The 18,268-nt window shown below is 36.8% G+C and overlaps 1 protein-coding gene across 4 annotated transcripts in view; it reads right to left on the bottom strand.

The window, feature by feature from the left end:
• The window catches only part of Ccdc191 (coiled-coil domain containing 191), an 89,678-nt gene that overhangs the window by 30,322 nt on the left and 41,088 nt on the right, over positions 1 to 18,268 (bottom strand). For all 4 annotated transcript variants that reach the window (XM_063224994.1, XM_063224993.1, XM_013151838.3 and 1 more), the window contains 5 exons: positions 13,864 to 14,110; positions 9,765 to 10,228; positions 8,717 to 8,829; positions 6,848 to 6,930; positions 5,879 to 5,980 (listed from right to left, as the gene is read on the bottom strand). In XM_063224994.1, the coding sequence (XP_063081064.1) occupies positions 5,879 to 5,980; positions 6,848 to 6,930; positions 8,717 to 8,829; positions 9,765 to 10,228; positions 13,864 to 14,110 (1,009 nt within the window). The remainder of the gene's footprint in view (positions 1 to 5,878; positions 5,981 to 6,847; positions 6,931 to 8,716; positions 8,830 to 9,764; positions 10,229 to 13,863; positions 14,111 to 18,268) is intronic.

An 18,268-nucleotide genomic window follows, 5' to 3' on the forward strand; every position in this document is an offset into this window, starting at 1 on the left:
CTACTGTGTAATCCAGAAATTCTATTTCTTGGTATATATTCAAGGGAAATAAAATCACTATCTTAAAAGTATGTGCACTCCCTATTCATTGCAGCATTATTCACAACAGTCAAATATAGAAGCAACCTAAGCATCTATTGGTGGATGAATCAAGTAAATGGATAAAGAAAACCTGGGGACACACACACACACACACACGCACGCACGCACGCACGCACGCACGTACGCGCGCGTACGAAAGAATTTTGTCCAGACTTAAAAAGGAAATCCTGCCACTTGCAAAACACATGTATAAATCTACGAGGCATAATGCTAAATAAGTCAAACACAGACAGACAAAGACAACTGATGTTTCTCACATATGGAATATAACAGTCAAGCTCATAGAAAGGTAATAGAAAGATGGTTACCAGGAGTTACAGGACAGGGGAAGTGGGGAGATATTAGTCACAGGGTAAGAACTTTTAGTTACAAGATGCATAAGTCTTAGAGACCTAACAGTGTGGTGGTGACTTTATTATTAGTAACATATTACACATCTAGGTGTGGTGCATGTGCCTATAATCCCAGCACTCTGGTGGCTGAAGCAGGATTGCTGAGTTTAAGATGAGCTTGGGATACATAATGAGCTCAAAACCATACTGAAATATTGAAATACACAGTGAGATTCTGCCTCAACAACAACAACTCCAAACAATGTATTGCATACTTGAAATTTATTCTGCGAATAAACCTTGAGTATTTTCACCACACACATAAACATGTAAGGTGATATGTTAATTAGTATGGTATAATTCTCCCACAGGATACATATTAAAGCTTCATACTGCAAAACTTAAATAAGTACCATTTTAATTTGCCAAATATACCTCAATCAAGATGTATAATAAATAAGTAGACAGATATATACTATGTTCATGAACTAAAGACTCAATGTTGGCTGCGTGTGCCGGCACACATCTGTAATCCTAGCACTCAGGAGGTAGAGTCAGAAGAACTGCCACAAGTTCTAGGCCAGTCTGGGATATACAGTGAGTTCAAAGCCAGCCTAAACTGCACAGTGATACTTTTCTCAAAAAACAAACAAACAAACAAAAACAGTAACAACAAAAAGATTCAATGTTGCTAAGGTTTCAGTTCTTCCTAATTTGATGGACAGATTTAACACAATGCCAATGAAAATCCTACTAAAATTTTCTTTGCATACATCAACATTAGTCTACAAGGGTTAGGTTAAAAGGTACACAGAAAGGCAAAAGAAACAGAATAGCCAAAATAGTCTCAAAAAGAACAGAATGGGAAAATTTACATTGGCTATAAACTCACAACAACCAAAGGCATTTTAGAGCTGGCAAATGAATAGACACAAAAATCAGTAAGAGCAGACAGCCCAGAAATAGACTCATACAAATAAAGTACTGACTTATATACCTAAGCTTTGACCAAAGTATAACAATAATTAAGTGTAGAAAAGATAAAGTTTCTAACAAATGATACTGGAAAACCTGGCTTTCAATATTAAAAAAATGAACTTTACACATACTTCAAGCCTTAAACAAGAATTAACTCCACATAAACCACATACCTAAATGTCAAGTTTAAAACTAGAAAACTGCTTGAAGAAAATACAGTACAAAAGCTGACTGACACTGGATTTAGTGATTAGATTTTGCATACAACACTGAAAATACTACCCATGAAATAAAAATTGATAAATTTATCAAAATTAAACACCTTCTTGTGTAAGACATTGTTAGGTGAATTACAATAAAAGCTTTGACTGGGAGAAAGTATTTACAAAATATGGAAAGTATTAATATGTAAAATATTTTATATTTTATTAAAACATTAATATTAAAATAATATGTAAATATTTAGAAAATGTCTAGAAAATGCAGTGGTACTTTTGTTCATGAACTTAATTCTTTTCATGATTCTGATTACAAATCTGATGCAAAAATCATGGAAAGAATTAAGTTTGTGAACTGATTATCACTGTAAAAAATTCTTAAAATCCAACAATAAGTAAACAACTCAATTAAAAATAGATATGAATAGGTAGTTCACCCCAGAAGCTATATAGAAGACAAAAAAACATGCAAGAAGATGCCTAATATTATATTTGTTAGGGAAATACAAACTAACACTACGAGATATCATTACACACAGATTAGAATGTACAAAACCCCAAAACCCTAACAATAATAAATGCTGAGGAGGATATAAAACAAAGGAATTCTCATTCATGTTTAGTGGGAATACAAAATGGTACATTCACTCGAAGAGAATTGAGCAGTTACCTATAAATTTAAACTTACACTTACCACATTACCTACCACATAGTATGTGATGTTTCTAGCAGTTGTGTTCAGAATTACTAAAAACTGGTTACCTAGAAATTTAAACATAAACTTACCACACTACCCACCAATCACATAGTATATGATGTTTCTAGAAGTTGTGTTCAGAATAAAAACTGGATACAATATCAATAGAGCAATAGATAATTCTGACATATTCAGATAAAATTCCATTGGAATACTATTTGGCAATAAAAACAACAGAGATTTTAAGTTATATAACAACATGGATTAATCATACATTCATTTTACTAAGCAAAAAAAATCATTTTTTGTATGAGTCCATTCATATGACATTAGAAAAGATAAAAAAAATAGGGAAAACAAATCAGTGTTTACTAAGGGCTAGAGGTTGGGGAAATTGGTTCATTGCAAAAGGAATGTGCACGGGAACTTTTATTTTGAAGGCACTGCTTTGTATAATATACTGGGTGGCAGATGCGTAACTCTCAGCAGCGCTGCACATCACTTAAGGTAGACTAGAGAAACAATTACAAAATCAAGCAGGATATCAAGGATTCTAACACACTATGTACCCTATGACAAATGAGTATATTTTTAAAACATTATATAACTGCACTCTAGAGAATAAAGAACAATAGGAGCTGACCTCAGTAACTTTGGAACACTGAGTTCTAACAGAAATGGTAAGATTAAAACTATAAAATAACGGAATATAAGCACTAAACTTTAATCAGCATATTTTTTCTGGTGGAAATATGAGATAGTTCTGAAACTGCTTTAGAGCTGTACCGGAACTGAACAAATAAGTAAGGAGGTGACAGACTGTAGGGGCCTCGTTTCACAGGGTCAGAGAGGGAATCTGCAAATAAACAAGCAGGGACCCGCGGATTACAGCTGAAGATACCAGTGTGAGCTCAGGTTCAGCTTTCCACAGCCCTATAAAACTATCCATGTCCATCCATGGACAGATCGATGGTTACAGTCAGGTGTGTATACATGATTGTATACATGCATGTGTGTATTTGTAAATTACCTATCTGCACCTGTTGAGATCCTAGAATCAGCAACATTTTAGTAGCAATTAGTATCCTCATCGCCCAGATCTTGTTTTCTAAACTCTGTTTAGAACTAAGGTGCCCTGGAGAAATGGCTGATTTTATGGCTGGGGCAGTGAAATAAAAAATTTACAGCACCAGAAACAATACAGAACGATACAGCCATGTCAGACCAACATGGAAGTGAACCGAACAGAGCTCCCAAAGCTGCCAAGTCAGAACAATTTGAGCAACAAAATAATTAACAGTATTTTTATCATTCAAAGTATAAAATAAATATATGTGAATTCATGCGTATATATACTTATATAAATAAGTAAAGTAGGGAAACAAATCTTCCTGATAGAAAAATTCTAGATAATATATGTAGATATTTCTCCCTTTCACACATGGAGATTAATTTTCCTTTTTTCCTACCTTGAGAATACATTGCACTTAATGAATGGCTCCCAAAGGACAGAGTATGCAAAGGGAAAACAGTAAGTTCACAGTGGAAAAATTTGTCAAGCACTGCCTAACCCAAGCGGTCAAGGTTAACATCACCGGAGATGAGTCATCATGCTATCATGTAACCTGCTATGATACGATTTGGACGGCAGCTCACCTTGCTGTCATTCTTTCATAAAAACCACACTACCTTAGAATAATTATAAGAAAAAGAGACAAACACAAATCAAGGGACATTCTACACAGTACCTGACCAGCGTTCCTCAAAATTGTGAAAATATTTTTTAAAAAAAGCCATGATAAGAACAGACAATGAGAAACTGTCACAGATAGGAAAACAGTGACGAGATATGATAGCTACGTGGAATATAGTTCCATGACTAGATCTTAAAAATTAATGGGAAAACTGGTGAAATCCAAATGATGACTCCAGCTAAACAGCAGAGCATTAATGTTGATTCTTTAGTTTTAATGAATGTACCCAGGTGATAAAAGGCAGTAAGATTAGGGGGGCAAATAGTGAGGGGTATATAGGAATTGTCTGTACTGCCTTTATAAATGTTTTATAAATCTAAATTATTCTAAAATAAATTTTACTTTTTAAAAAATGACATTCTACTTATAAATTAAAATGCCTTGACAAAATCTGAATGACTCATGAGAAACTCTTAAATTTTAAAAGCTTAAAAACTATCTATACTTACATAGACATAATTAACAACCTACGAAATGAGAGATGCACATAAGCCCAGAAGCAGAGATACTAAGACACTTAAGAGCAGTTAAATCTTAATGCTGAATTCAGAGATTTTTTTCTATCTTTTTTGTATTTCTCAAATTTTTTATAAGAACAGATATGAGAAAAAAATTATATTGTATATTTCAAAAATGATCTCATTGCTTAGCAGTATGACCCCAAGTTGTTCTGAGACATGTTACTGGGAGCTCTATAGTCAGACACGTTATCACTGGGCACACTGCCCTTCTTTTGGAGACTCATAATATCTGGTAGGATGTTAAAAGTCCTGAGAAATCAATGAACAAAGAAACTTAAAACTTTCCCTTAATCTGCATTTTCTAAAACTCTTTAATTTCAGAACTTACACTTTCCCAAAACATCTCAGCGAGCTCAGGAACCACCAGGATTACACAAATGCTATTGAATACTCTCTCTCACCGTAGTTTGTTTTTGTTTGGTTTGATTTGCTTGGTTTTTTGGTTTCTTGAGACAAGCTCTCACCATGTAGTTTAGGCTAGCCATCAACTCATTATGCAACCGAGGATGTCTTCTAGTTTGCAGCAACCCCCTTGCCACAGCCTCCAACAGGCTGGGATTACAGGTGCACATCGCTGCATTGGCTTTCCTCACCATAGTTATTAAGGAAGAAACGAGTATTTAAAATAATTTCTTAGGTGGTCTTAGAAAAGGAAGAAACTGTTTCTAATTTCTCCAAAATCTTGGATCTGCCTTCCATGATTTCTTGATCTCTTCTGTTCAGTGTAGCACATGACAGCAAACACTCTACTATGTGGTTTCTGCCATATTTTCCCAACTAGAACGGGGAAAACAATTGAAAGAAAGAACATCTCTTATTTCTTCTGTGTGCTTTTGTCCACTTGTTTGCTCACTTACTCGCTGTTTAATGTATATTTGCTGAGCACCTGCTGGACTCTGGGAATACTGCTAGCCATTGCAACAGTGAGCCGCACCAGACTGCTTCCTTTACTCTCATGGAGATGGAGGGGTGAATAAAACAGACACAGCAGCAGAAGCACGAGCAGGGCACTGAAGGGAAGACACCAGAGGAGAGGGACTGAGCCCAACTTTGGGGTGGGCAGAGCAGGAAAGGCTAATCTGAAGAAACCACTGTTTACGCCACATTCTTGTTCTCAAGAATGTGTAGATTTTCACTAAATAAGATGGAGAAAAGAAGGTGGAAGAGAGAGAAGACTATTCCAGGCCGAAGTTCCGGAGTGGGAAAGGCAGACAACGGTATACGATCACACACAGCAGGGTTTAAAGGCAAGCGCCAGACCACAGACAGTACCAACCATTTTCTTCAGTCTCCTCTCCTCCCGTTTTTTCTCAAGCTGAGCCTCCTTTTCTTCTTCCTCTCTCTTCTGCTGCTCTTCTTCTAGAGCTTTTAACTGGGCCTAATTGAGATGAGAATGGAGAAGAATCAAAGCCCTCAATCTTCAGGTTGTAGTATCTTCCGTGTTAAGGCAAATTGAGAATCTACCAGAGTGCCTACCCCGTGTTTGGAGCAAGTCTGCACTTTGTGATGAGTTAACTTTTCAGTTAACCCAACTAACATGCATCAGTTGCATAACTTAAAAATTTCGCCAGTCGGGTGCAGTGCTATGTGCCTGTAATGCCAGCCCGCACTTGGGAGCCTAAGGTAGGAGGATTGCCACGCATTCAAAGCCAGCCTGGGCTTCATAGTGAGTTCAGAACAAGCCTAAACTACAGAGTCAGACCGTGTCTCAAAAACAAAAATCTTTCCCAAAAGATAATACAAATACTACTCATCATAAAATGATTATATTTTAGTTCTTCCTTTTTCCTATGAAGTACTAATTCAATGAAAGAAAAAGTTTCCTTTAATTTCATCAATTCTTTCCCTCAAACTGCTAGAATTATTCATTTTTTCCTAATAGATGCAAAATTTCCTTCTGATAGTCTAGGTCAAAACTTTGGAAGGTAGCTATTGTCTTCTGTAAACCCCTAAGTCACATATTTATCTATATAACCCTCTAACTTGATTATGTGTGACCGTTCTAGTTTTTTAGATTGGATAACTTCTCTAATATTTTTTTTTCCTATAGTAATGTGTTAATTCCTCCCTTCCCCTGATTTTTCTGAAACTGTCACAAAATTCCAGGGTTTAGGCCATAGGCCATTTCCAAAATTGGTCTAATTTGACAGTTTCAGGAGCCTTAAACAAGGAGGTTTCATCTTTTATAAATAAAGATCTAGACAAATCCTTCTCACTGCCTCAGTTTGTATTCTGAATTTATTACCAATTTCTCCTCTTCTTGTTTTTTCTTCTTTTCTGCCAAGATCCGCCTACGTTCAGCTCGTTGAATTGCTCTCTCTTCCATGGCTAAAAAATAGTAACAGAAGAAAGGTCTCTATCTCACTGAAACATGTAGGGTTACTGACAGGGTTTTCTTATAAATTATGTTTTCAAAAAAAGATAAACATTCTACAAGTTAAAGATCTATAATCTTATCTGCAGTGATGATGAACAATTTGTAGACTACTTTGCTTATATTTTTATTAGAAAAACTCTTTACTAGTTTAAGTAAGATACTACAGCTGGATGACAGCCTTATTATATGAAACTCAGAAATGAAAATTTTAATTGTACCTTTCATGAATACAGAAAATCACTATATCTAATAAATACTTTGAAAATGGAATCATTCCTTACACTCCATTTTATCTTCAGTCACTATCATATATCTGTATATCCGATAACAACAAACAAACTGAAGTTTGGGGTCATGATGAATACATTTTAATAGAGTTTTAAGACCTGGGTATCCAGATGGGCAGGAAATGGAATTGTACCAGGCATTTGAAGAACTGGCATCAGAATGAATTTGAGTGTCAGACTCTTGTTCTTGACAGTCTATTAAATATCGATCCAAAAGAAACAAATGTGCAAGATGGTCTGATAATATGACTCTGTAATCAGGCAGGGCTTTCACAGGAAGGGGGGCATGGGTGGGAGGAGGACCAAGTTCTGATCACCTAAGCCAGCCAACAGTTACTTTCAGTTCCTTGGGCCATGTTACAGAGAAGAGAATTTAAGTCCAAGTTTTAAGAATTAATAAACGAAACTCATCGAGTTATTTTGTACAGATACTAAGTGTCTGTTTTGCTACACAGAACAACGGTGGTGCCACAGATGGCAGGAGTGAGACTGTCCTTAAGAAACAGAAATAGACTAGAGGATTAAAGCAAGAGAGCCCTGAGAAGCAGAGTCTCCAGTAATATGCCCTTTCCTCATCTTTTCCAGATTGAATCATTAAAGACTACTTGAAAAGTAGACTAGGATTCGAAAATAGCTAACTCCTTGCTCAAACAACAATTTTCAAAAAATTATTGCAGTGAACAGGGCATTTCGGATCAGCTGTAGTGGTAGGCAACCGTAGCACAAACTACTGTCCTGGGAGACAATCAGCGCAGACTGCCAATTTCCTCCTTAATAGGAACTGACGGGAGCACAGTGTCCTTCAGATGATACGTCTTTTTGTTCGGCCATCAATCTTAGCACAAAATATCAGATTTAAAAGCCACAGTGTAATTGTTAAAGTGCTGACCACCTTATAAACAGGTACAATGAGTGACTACATATATGGTAAAAACAATTAGCAGGGTCACCATGTGAGTTCTAAGGAATGCTCTCCTCCCCAGTGTTGCTTAGGGTTAAAATGAGGACTTCTATGCTCATTAAGCTGATTTATGTATTTCATTACTAAAACCTTATCATCAAGGCACACCAATATAAAATGATATAACAACTTGAGTTGGATTGCAACAATTGATCATTTTTAGCATTAACAAGTACAAAACATCAGTGTATAGGCTAGGTCAGTGTATTAGTCTAGTGCCTAGTTACAGTTTTCTTATTTGTATGATTTTCCCAACCCAAATACCACATTATAGCAAAAGGAAACACCTTTTAACAATTTGTGAAATTTGTGTGTGTGTCTGTATCAGCTGCGAAGGCCAGAAAGGCTGGCAAAAGAGACAGGAAAAAAAGGAGCAGTATACTCTGTTCTTCCCATTCTACCTGAGTCTCAAGCCCAAGAGCTGCCAGGACTCAGTCCCAGCCCTACTCTACTCCCGGAGAGAAGAAAGCGCCATCAAGACAGCCCTGCCTTTCAGCACAGGATGGGGTGCCATCAGCGGCTTTGGTTTCCTTCTGGGTCCAGAAAGAGAATTTTGAGAGTTGCTTGTATTGTTTCTGGTCCTAGGAGAAGTAACAGATGAACTAGGAGAGAAAAAAGAAAGAAAAAAAAAAAAGGAAAGGAAAAAAAATTCAGACCAATAGTCATTTTCCGTCAAAGCCTTTTTACATAAGGAATTCAAATCCTTTTATTAACTAAGGTTTAATTAACCCTTCCACTCTGAAATGGCTATGTATTATTACAGTCAACCTATGAACTGGTCTAATGAGGTTTGGAAAGGCTGCGTGATTGGCTCTGAGTCTATAATGAAAGTTGGGGATTCTGACTCCTAGTACTTTAAAACAATATGCAGCATAAATTCTTATCCTTTTTCACAGGGAGTGTGTCTCAGGCATATCTAAAATCATTTAAAATGATTTTTTGACAAATCTGGGCTTTTAATTCCAGGCTCGGAGAGGTTTAATTTAAGCTTAGCAACCTCAGGGGTCACTCCATGTGCACTTCGTGTCACCAGTCCAGGCTTCTCAGCATTAAACGTAATCAGAGACCCAAATCCAGTTGGATCAGGTACCTTTCTCTTCTACTGTATAGTTACAGAACTCTTCCAGCAAAGGGAACCATGACCTAAATGCTAACTGTGTAACTGACTCCTTCCAGTGGCCAGTTGCCAGAAGTACCTATTTATAACTGTCATGTGCAAGTCACAATACATGAGACTTCATTTAAGAATGCACAACAAAAGAAAAGCAAAGATCGCAGAGTTTAAAAGCAGGGCACAGAAGTCCAGCAGTTCCTTTATCTCAAAGTGAAAACTTTGGTAACAACTGGGCACAGTGACACATGGCTGTAATTCCAGTACTGAGGGATGCGGAAACAGGCAAATTACAAGTTTGGGTCTAACCTAGGCAAGTTCAGGCCCCGTCTTAAAAAATGGTCTGGGGATTTTTTGATTCCCGATACCACAGAAACAAAGGCCTGTGAGACAAGTGCAAAGAGCATACTGATGCAACAGACATACTTGAGGAGCGTCTGGCAGGTTCCTTTTGGTTCCTCTGCTGCAGTGGGATTTGCCCAAAGGCACTTCTGTGCTTCCATGAGGGCCGCGGAGCGCTCAGCTGCCCACCGAGCCTCCGCAAGGCGCTGGTGTTCCTTCAGCTCAAGAATGGTTTTCTGTTGTTCCTGAAGTTTCCTCTTCTGCTTCTCAATCAGCTGTTGTTGAAAGACATGGCGGCTGTGGAAATGCCCTAGGCAAGCAGGTTCTGCTTTCTGGCTGGTGGCTCCCAGCTGCTGGTCGCTGCAGGACTGCTGACAGAGCTCCGCATCTAGGGCCTGGTGCCGCCCACTGTCAGGGGTGTTCCGAGGGACATTTCTCTGAAGTGTATCCCGCAAATTATCCTTTGTGGTTTCTCTTGGGGTAGCTCTTAGCATACAACCACCATTCTTCGAAGACTTCTTTTCCCCCAAAGAGGGTACAACAGCTGCCTGAAAGAGAAGGAACCTGCTACAGCTCGATGATGTAAAGGACCAGGCCATTGAAAACATCAGCGCTCATGAGTCAGCACTGCTTTGCTCAATGACACAGCTGCAGCGCACCTCAGCCAGAGTAGCCTGTGCTCCTCTTCCACTTGTCCCAGAGGCCACCAGTCTTGCTCTGTGAGTCACTCTTAAAATGTGCAATGCAGCTCACCATGAGAAGTGGGTGGGAAGTGCCTACAGCTTGTCCAGGGCCAAGACATTTGCAACAGGAAGAATGCTGTCTTTTAAATTTCTAATTTGGATATGCATTCCAGATATACATTATGAGAATTTTAACATGTAAGAGACGACTTGGAATTTTGCAGAAATTTAAAACTTTTGTGGCAAAGAACATATTCCTTTTCAGTGTCTGGAAACTAAAGAATATATTTACAAGTCAATAGTATCTCTGCTCTTTCAATTTCTCTCTTGCAACTAGAACATTAAATTACTTCTTTATGATTGTACAACATATGTATTTATTTCAGCATCAAGGTTCAGTTTAATGTCTGGTCTCATGCTATTGCTAAATTATTTGTGAGAAGTATTTGGAAGCCCAGAATTACTAGGCAAATATCTATGTAATAAAATTATTATTATTTACACATTTTGTGTTAGTATATGACTTACAGTTTTCAAGGCTTTACTATATTTCATTTAATAGACTGAGCGATCACCCTTGATTACAAATTCTAAACAGAGGGGAAAGAAACAAGCATAACTTATTTTAGCAAAATTTATCCTGGCCAAAATAATGTCAAGTTAAATCATCTAGTGTGGTTTGGTTCTCTGATCTAGAGTCGATCAGCTATTGATCATGCCATTTTGCAATGAGGAAAATACTACGAGCCATCTATACCAGAAGCTTTTAGCTTTAACAAAGTGCCATCCTCAGGAACTCAAAAATATTTTTTCTGATGATGGAAATGCTTTCCGCAGATTTAGCTGTGTGATATATGAAACTATGACATGTTAAAAACTTTTTAAAATAACCTTTTATTTCAGAAATGTCAATGGACATTTATTGCTTATGTAATTTGGTATCAAGCAGGGTATATGTCTTAGGCTCTTTTAAATTCTGTGGTAATGACATGTTATTAACACAGCGAGACTGTGTAAAAGCCTTGAGTTCAGCAATCAGATTTCTTTTAGATTATGGTAACTTTTTAAGGTAAAAATAAGAGCAGGAAAGAAAACCTTAATGGTACAGATTGTACATAACAGAAAAGGAATGAACAGCCCGGCCTAATTAGGGAAAACCACCTATTAGCTAACTGGTAATTTTTTAAAATTTCAAGAAACAGTATGTGTGTTCTTGGTACATGGAGTCCTATGATTGCATAATTAATGAGCATCTAACTAGAAATTTTATATTTTCATCTTTCATGTTTTACTCTACAGTCCAGAAAAGACTTAATTTATTTAGTAACCTACTGAGTCTATTGTAGTGTTCTGTTTTCATTTGCTTTATGTTTTTAGTTTTGGATAATATTATCCTTTTTGATAAAATCTTTTTGATTTCAGAGATTTGGAGACTTTAATCCTAACAACTTTTTTTTTAAGTCTAAGATTTCTTAAGTCTTTTTTTCTTAAAAATTATATAGAAAGACACTTTCTTAAACATATACATACACACAGACACACACACACACGTATAGATAGATAGCTAGAGAGAGAGAGAGAGATACTTTTCTGCTTTTCACAGGTTAAAAGGTATTTTCTAATGACTTTTCTCAAAATAATAACAGTGGAACTTTGTAAGGAAAAAGGTTCCACACAGCTACTTCTTTAGATAGAAGTCTCTCCTGTACTCAATGGAGACAAAATTATCTAACTAATACAAGGTAGATAAACTGCCATCCTAAAGGAAGGGGCTAAAACATTAAATACCAATAATCATCCACATGATTCCTCTTTGCTGGGAGACTAACCTTAAATTAAAACCAGCCCATATGCTAGTAGTAATCAGCATAAAAAGTAAGGTTGCAAACCACCAGTGCTCAGTTTATTTCACTAGATGAAGGGGAAGGGGAAGGAAGATCTTCCTCCAAAGCCTTCCTAAACCAGACAAGAACAATGAAGAAAAAAAAAATCTGATAGGACTGACTTCATGAAAGATTAACAACTGCTTGTAGCACCAAACATCACACCTAAATAAAAGAAACAAATGACAAAATGGGAAAAATGTTTGTAACATATATACTAATAAAAACATCAACAGCCTTAAAATATACAGAGCTCCTATAAATAAGGAAAAAAAGAATGTTTTCAAAGAAAAGATTGGACAAAGAGCATAAAGACACAAGTTACTATTCTAGATTCATCTATGCATATCCATTATAAAAATGTCTAACCTTGTTTGTAATCAAAGAAATGAAAAAAATGAGGCATCAATAAGATGAAAATAGGGCCAAGGATTTAGCTCAATGGCATAAGCACCTGCTTGGCAAGTACAAGGTCATGAGTTCGACCCCCATAACCAAAATAAAAGATGAAAATAGAATATGTATTCTATTTTGAAATATTTATCCAAGTACAGCATCACAGAAATATGCAAAGATTTAGCTATTAAGATACTCACTGAAGCACTGTTAAAAATAGTGGCACTCAGGAAGCAGCTTAAATTTCAGCAACAGATCAGTTAAGCAGATTCTAGCCTATGGTTCACTGTAGAATGTCAGGTAGCCATTGTAAAATGATGCTATTGAATGGGAGTCCTTAAACTAAGGGCAGATAACAGGTTCAGCTAGAAAACTTTAAAAAAATGTATAGGTGTTCCATATCCGAAGTTTTTGTTTAGTAGGTTTAATTCTGAGGTATATTTTCAGTTGAGAACTACTACTATTGCTGAAGCATACATAATAGTATGTACTTCATGTTTCATTCTAATATATTTTGAAAATGAAAAAAATGTTTTAGGAAAACAAAATAATTGCAATAGTATTACAATAACAACAAAAAAATAGCCTTCTGTTTCCTGAATTATGGCAGACTAGATTTCTTCAAGACTTGGAAGAAGGAAATTTAAACACTAATAAAATATTAACAAAGACTGATGTATAGATATGTGAACAGAGAAAAAACTAGCTAGCTATACTTCTATGTTATTAGATGACGATGGAACTATAGATTCTTTTCCTTTTTCTCTGTGATTTTCTTCTATCAAATTGCTACAATTTTATGTATGGCTTCTCTTATTATAAAAATAAAAAATTTTAAATCCTCCTTTTACAAATTACAAACTCATTTAGAAAGGAAATAAAATATGTGAAGATCAAATAAAAGGAATTTAAAAGTAGTAAATAGTGCTCTATCACTTCCTAAAGCAGTCTTTTGCTTGGATTTTATGAATTCCCTTTTTACATTATGCCCTTACCAACTTCCAATTCTCCCAAACTTGAGATGTGATTATTTAAAAAGATCCAGTTCAAGAAAATAAATATTGCCCGGAGGGAAAATTTGTGTATGGTAGTAGGCATAACCTCTGGACAGCCCTGGAAGGCAGTATGACCACAGCTGATACATCCCAGGCTAGAAAAGTGCAGGGCTCACGTACAAGTGTTTAATAAGCAGAAAGACCACATGAAAGAAAAACAATGTACCTTTCCAGTTTTCACTGGTGAGGCCACTGGGGCTGTGGCCTCAAGCTGACTGATGCCTGGTGACCCATTCGCACTGAGTTTCCCTAGAGATGCTGCCCTCAACAGATCATCTATTTTCTTCCTGGTTTCTTCCTTTGCTAGAGCCAGTTCTCTGTTTAGGACCTGTGTGCAATGCCAATGCTGCCATTCTGCAAAGTAGTGTCGAAGAACCTGTTTCCGGTGATACTCCGTGGCCAGTTGTTGTTTTCTAAATGACAAAACACATCCATTAAATAAGGAAGTCATTAAGTGTGTTAGTTGATGATACTGCATAATCAAAACATAGCTGTAAAGGAATCACAGAAATACTCCAGCTTACCCTTTTACATTAAGCTATCAGGAATCACTCTCCAAGGCAATGAGTCTCTTTATAAAAAGGTATCAACATATCAACACATTACCTTCAAGGAAAAAAGAATGACTGTTCGGTTCTCTCGTGTCACAGAGACATTTTTAAATGATTATAAAATAGTTCTCGACAACTTTTGGAGGGGCAAGAGCAAAAAGAAAAAGTATACAAAATAACTTTTAAAAAGAGGAATGCTTATAGCAGGAAGCAAGCCCAGTCTGGGAACCAGTGCCATGAGTGAGTTGCCACCAGACTGGGAACAGCCATATCCAAGCCTATCCTCTTCAGTCAGCACCATTTGCAGACTGTTCTTTTTTTTTTTTTGTCTTTTTGAGACAGAGTCTCGCCATGCAGTTCAGGCTGGCCTTGAGCTCACTTTGTAGCCTAGGCTGGTCTCGAACTCACAACAATCCTCCTGCCTCAGCCTCCTGAATGCTGGGATTACAGGCATGAGCCACCATTCTCAACTAAAGTGTAAGCCATTCTTTTTTCTTTTTTATCAGTACCAGGGATAGAATTCACGACTGCACACTTGCAAGGCAGGTGCTTATGCTGCTGAGCTAAATCCCCAGCCCGCCATTTGCAGACTGGCAGGAGAGAGAACAAGGCCACACCAGGAAGCAAGCCCAGTCTGGGAACCAGTACCATGCGCAGACCACCACTGTACTGGGAACAGCCAGACCCCAGCCCCTTCCGGTGTGCAGGCTGGCAAACAAGAAGTACCAACCCCTTGCCCCACATAAGCAACTGGCTTACCCACAGAAACACAGGCTATGATGACGCTATAGAGGTGAAATGCAATTGGATGCCTGTGGTGCTTTGGTGTTTCACTGACACTGCAGGTCTAGGGCCAGTGGTCTGATCATAGGTGCAAAGAATAGTGAGTGGTATGCAGTGTGGGATCTAGGGGAGATCTCCTTCTGAGGGTTTTGGCCACTGTTGATTCCCTATGATTTTGTTTTTATGTCCTGTATCATTTCCATAGTTTTGTTGGATTGGATTTTCTTTTCTTTTGTTTTGTTTGATTATGCTAAATATGATGGCAGGAGTGACTATTTCAAAGACAGCAAGACATATCATGGTAGCAATTTTGGATTTACTATTGGCTTGTTTTGAAGTCCTTTATTGCATTCATTGTCTTGTTTTTATTGCTTCTATTCTGTTCTGTTTGATTTTTACTATGTCCAAAGTTATCTGTAGCTATTTTGAAGACATCAAAAGGCATTATCATAACTATTATTGATTTTGTAATGTTTTGAAGTCCTGTAGCACTTCACTGGTTTTTTTTTTTTTTTTTAATCAGTATCGGGGATTGAACTCACAACCGCCTGCTTGCAAGGCAGGTGCTTATGCCGCTGAGCTAAATCCCCAGCCCCTTATATTGGCTTTTTAAGATTGGTTTTCTTCTGTTTATTCTCTTTAAAATAAAATTTAAAAAGAAGAAGAATACTCGAGGATAGAGATTCAGTTATGGATAGAAATTAAAGAAAGGCAATTTTGGGAGAAGGAAAAGGAACAAAACTACATCATCTAACAAACTTAGTAAGTATAAGACTTATAAAAGTTAAAGTAAAACTGTGAAGGTAGCTTTTGTGAAAGAATCAGTTGGGAAAGGAGAAAGACTCATTCACTAAGTCGCTTAGCTGAATGAGTGAGGGTCTTGTGGAGATACTTTCCAAACAGTAGGCATGTGTGAAAGGCCAAAGCCAGGCAACTGTTCTCATGTAACTCCTCCTCTAGATCAGTGGATTCCTGGAGACTCTGCAAATGCCAAGGAACCTGATTGGGTGGAGTGGGAAAGTGGTGTCACTGCCTTCCCAATGTGAATCTCCACTGGAAGACACTTTGGTGGCAGCCATCACGGTTTCAAGCATAGAGGTCTCTGTGATTATCTCTAGGTGGATAGTTATTATCCTTGAAAAAGTGAACAAAGAACTTAGAACTTATGAGGCATCCCAGGACCAGTTTTAGGGTTTAAAATCTAATATTATTTAGATGCCTCCTTGATTTTATCTTGTAGACTTGTCTGGTATACATTTTCCATACTATTGTTTGTATATCAATTTCTGTTAAACATATTTAATGCTTAACTCTCCTCATAGATTTCTGGGGTAATATCAAGATAATCCTGAAGTTCTTAAGCCTGTGAGTCAGGAGAACATTTCTACCGTTCTTAATGCTTATATGACTTTTAAACCTCTTCTGACTGCCACCTACATTAAAAAAGTTGCACTATGACACAAAATATAACTTTACATAAAACGAAAGTATATATATAGTAACTGAAACAAGTTTCACCAAATAGCATTTACCCTTCCTACTAGAGATACACTGGACTTTTTATTCTAGTCGAGTCTATATTTCTTCAAGAAATAAGCAATTTTGTCTCTGTGGTTTAAAGGTACTCTCCAAAACATGTTCAAATTTAGCTGCTATTGAAGCAGTATGAAGAATTAGAGCCTTAAAAGGTAATTAGGCCATGAAGAATCTACTCTCATGAATAGATAGATCAAGTCATTACTATAGGAGTAGGTTAGTTATCAAGAATGTGGGTTCCTCGGTGAATTCAGCCCAATTTCCTATTTTTGTCTTGTGTATTCTTGTTCACCATTCAGTTATGACATAGGACAAGGCCTATGTCTGGCACCATGGTCGTGGGCTCTCTAGCCTGTAGAACCATAAGTCATGTAAACTTCTGTTGTATAAAGTCTCCAGTCTACAGGATTCTGTTATAGCAGCAGAAACAGACTAAAACATCTGCTAACACCATATTATATTATACTTAATTAATCATTCTAATGCATTAATGGTAAGTAATCAATAAAAACTGGTAATTGGTAGTTTTTCTAGTAAATCTATAGTACAAGTGATAATGAACACTTATAAGTAATATTTTATTTTAATGGGAATAAATTGAGTGTTTGAGCCTCAAGAACTTTGAAATAAAAATTTTACAAGAAATAATAAATTAGGTAGCAATGCAGGTAACAGCAAAGCTCTAAAAATACCATTGTATAAACAGAGAAACAAAAGGCCTTACAATACTTGTCTTAAGTGAGTAAAAGTCCTAAATTTCCACAGAATAGAAGATGTATATTGCTCTGGCTGATTATGTGCTAGACAATTTATACCAATCTGCTCTGGAAGAGTGTGAAATTTACTAGATATGTTAATTTCGTGTTTTTATAGTTTAAAGCCAAAAACAGAATTTAGGTGTTGATTGTCAGGGAGATTATTTGGACTCAAGAAAAGGCAAAGAGTAAAACATTTCTGTAGGTGAAGTGGGACTAAAAATGTAAGAAATTGAGAGAAAACAACACATATTCATGATAGAGCTTAGAATCCACTCTGCGATGATTATGCAGCGCATGTGAAAATGGAGCTAAGATAGTATCTGTGGGTTGAGGTGGAAGACAAGAAGAAAAGAAACCAGGGACTTACAGATAGAGCCTGTTCCTCTCCTGCTTCCACGCAGTTCACTTCAGCAGAGTGACTATGTTTTACATAAACCAATTTATATACTTTTAAAATGATAACATTAAAAACATAAATATTTCTGAAAATGAAAAATCACCAACGTTTCTAAAACTTCTGTCAAATGCAATTTACTTGGGTATGCTCACTGAAAAAAATGCCTCCAGACACAGTGCCCAGATAACATAACACAAAATGGTTCTCTTGTAGAACACAGCCTATCCCAATATGCTTGCAAGCTAAAATCTGAGAAAATTTAGCAGGACTATATAAATTGATCACCACAATTACATAACTCCATGCAGATAAAAGTTGACTCTGCAGATCTAAGAGCACAAAATACAAAATGTCTAAATAGGAATTTAAATATGAATGATTCAGGCCAGAATCTGCATCTCAAGTCTACTTGGTGACAGGTGTGTAATCAGCAGAGTGCTAACTAGATCTAGGACACTGGGTAAGCACTTCAAAATTTCTCAGCTGCAGATTCATTCTCAAAAACTGTTTGTCAATAAGTTCTATACTGTCCATCCTATAAGAATT

Source organism: Cavia porcellus, unplaced genomic scaffold (genome assembly GCF_034190915.1).
Source record: "Cavia porcellus strain 051 isolate PalLab524CR breed Dunkin Hartley unplaced genomic scaffold, mCavPor4.1 scaffold_15, whole genome shotgun sequence".
Lineage (NCBI taxonomy): Eukaryota > Metazoa > Chordata > Mammalia > Rodentia > Caviidae > Cavia > Cavia porcellus.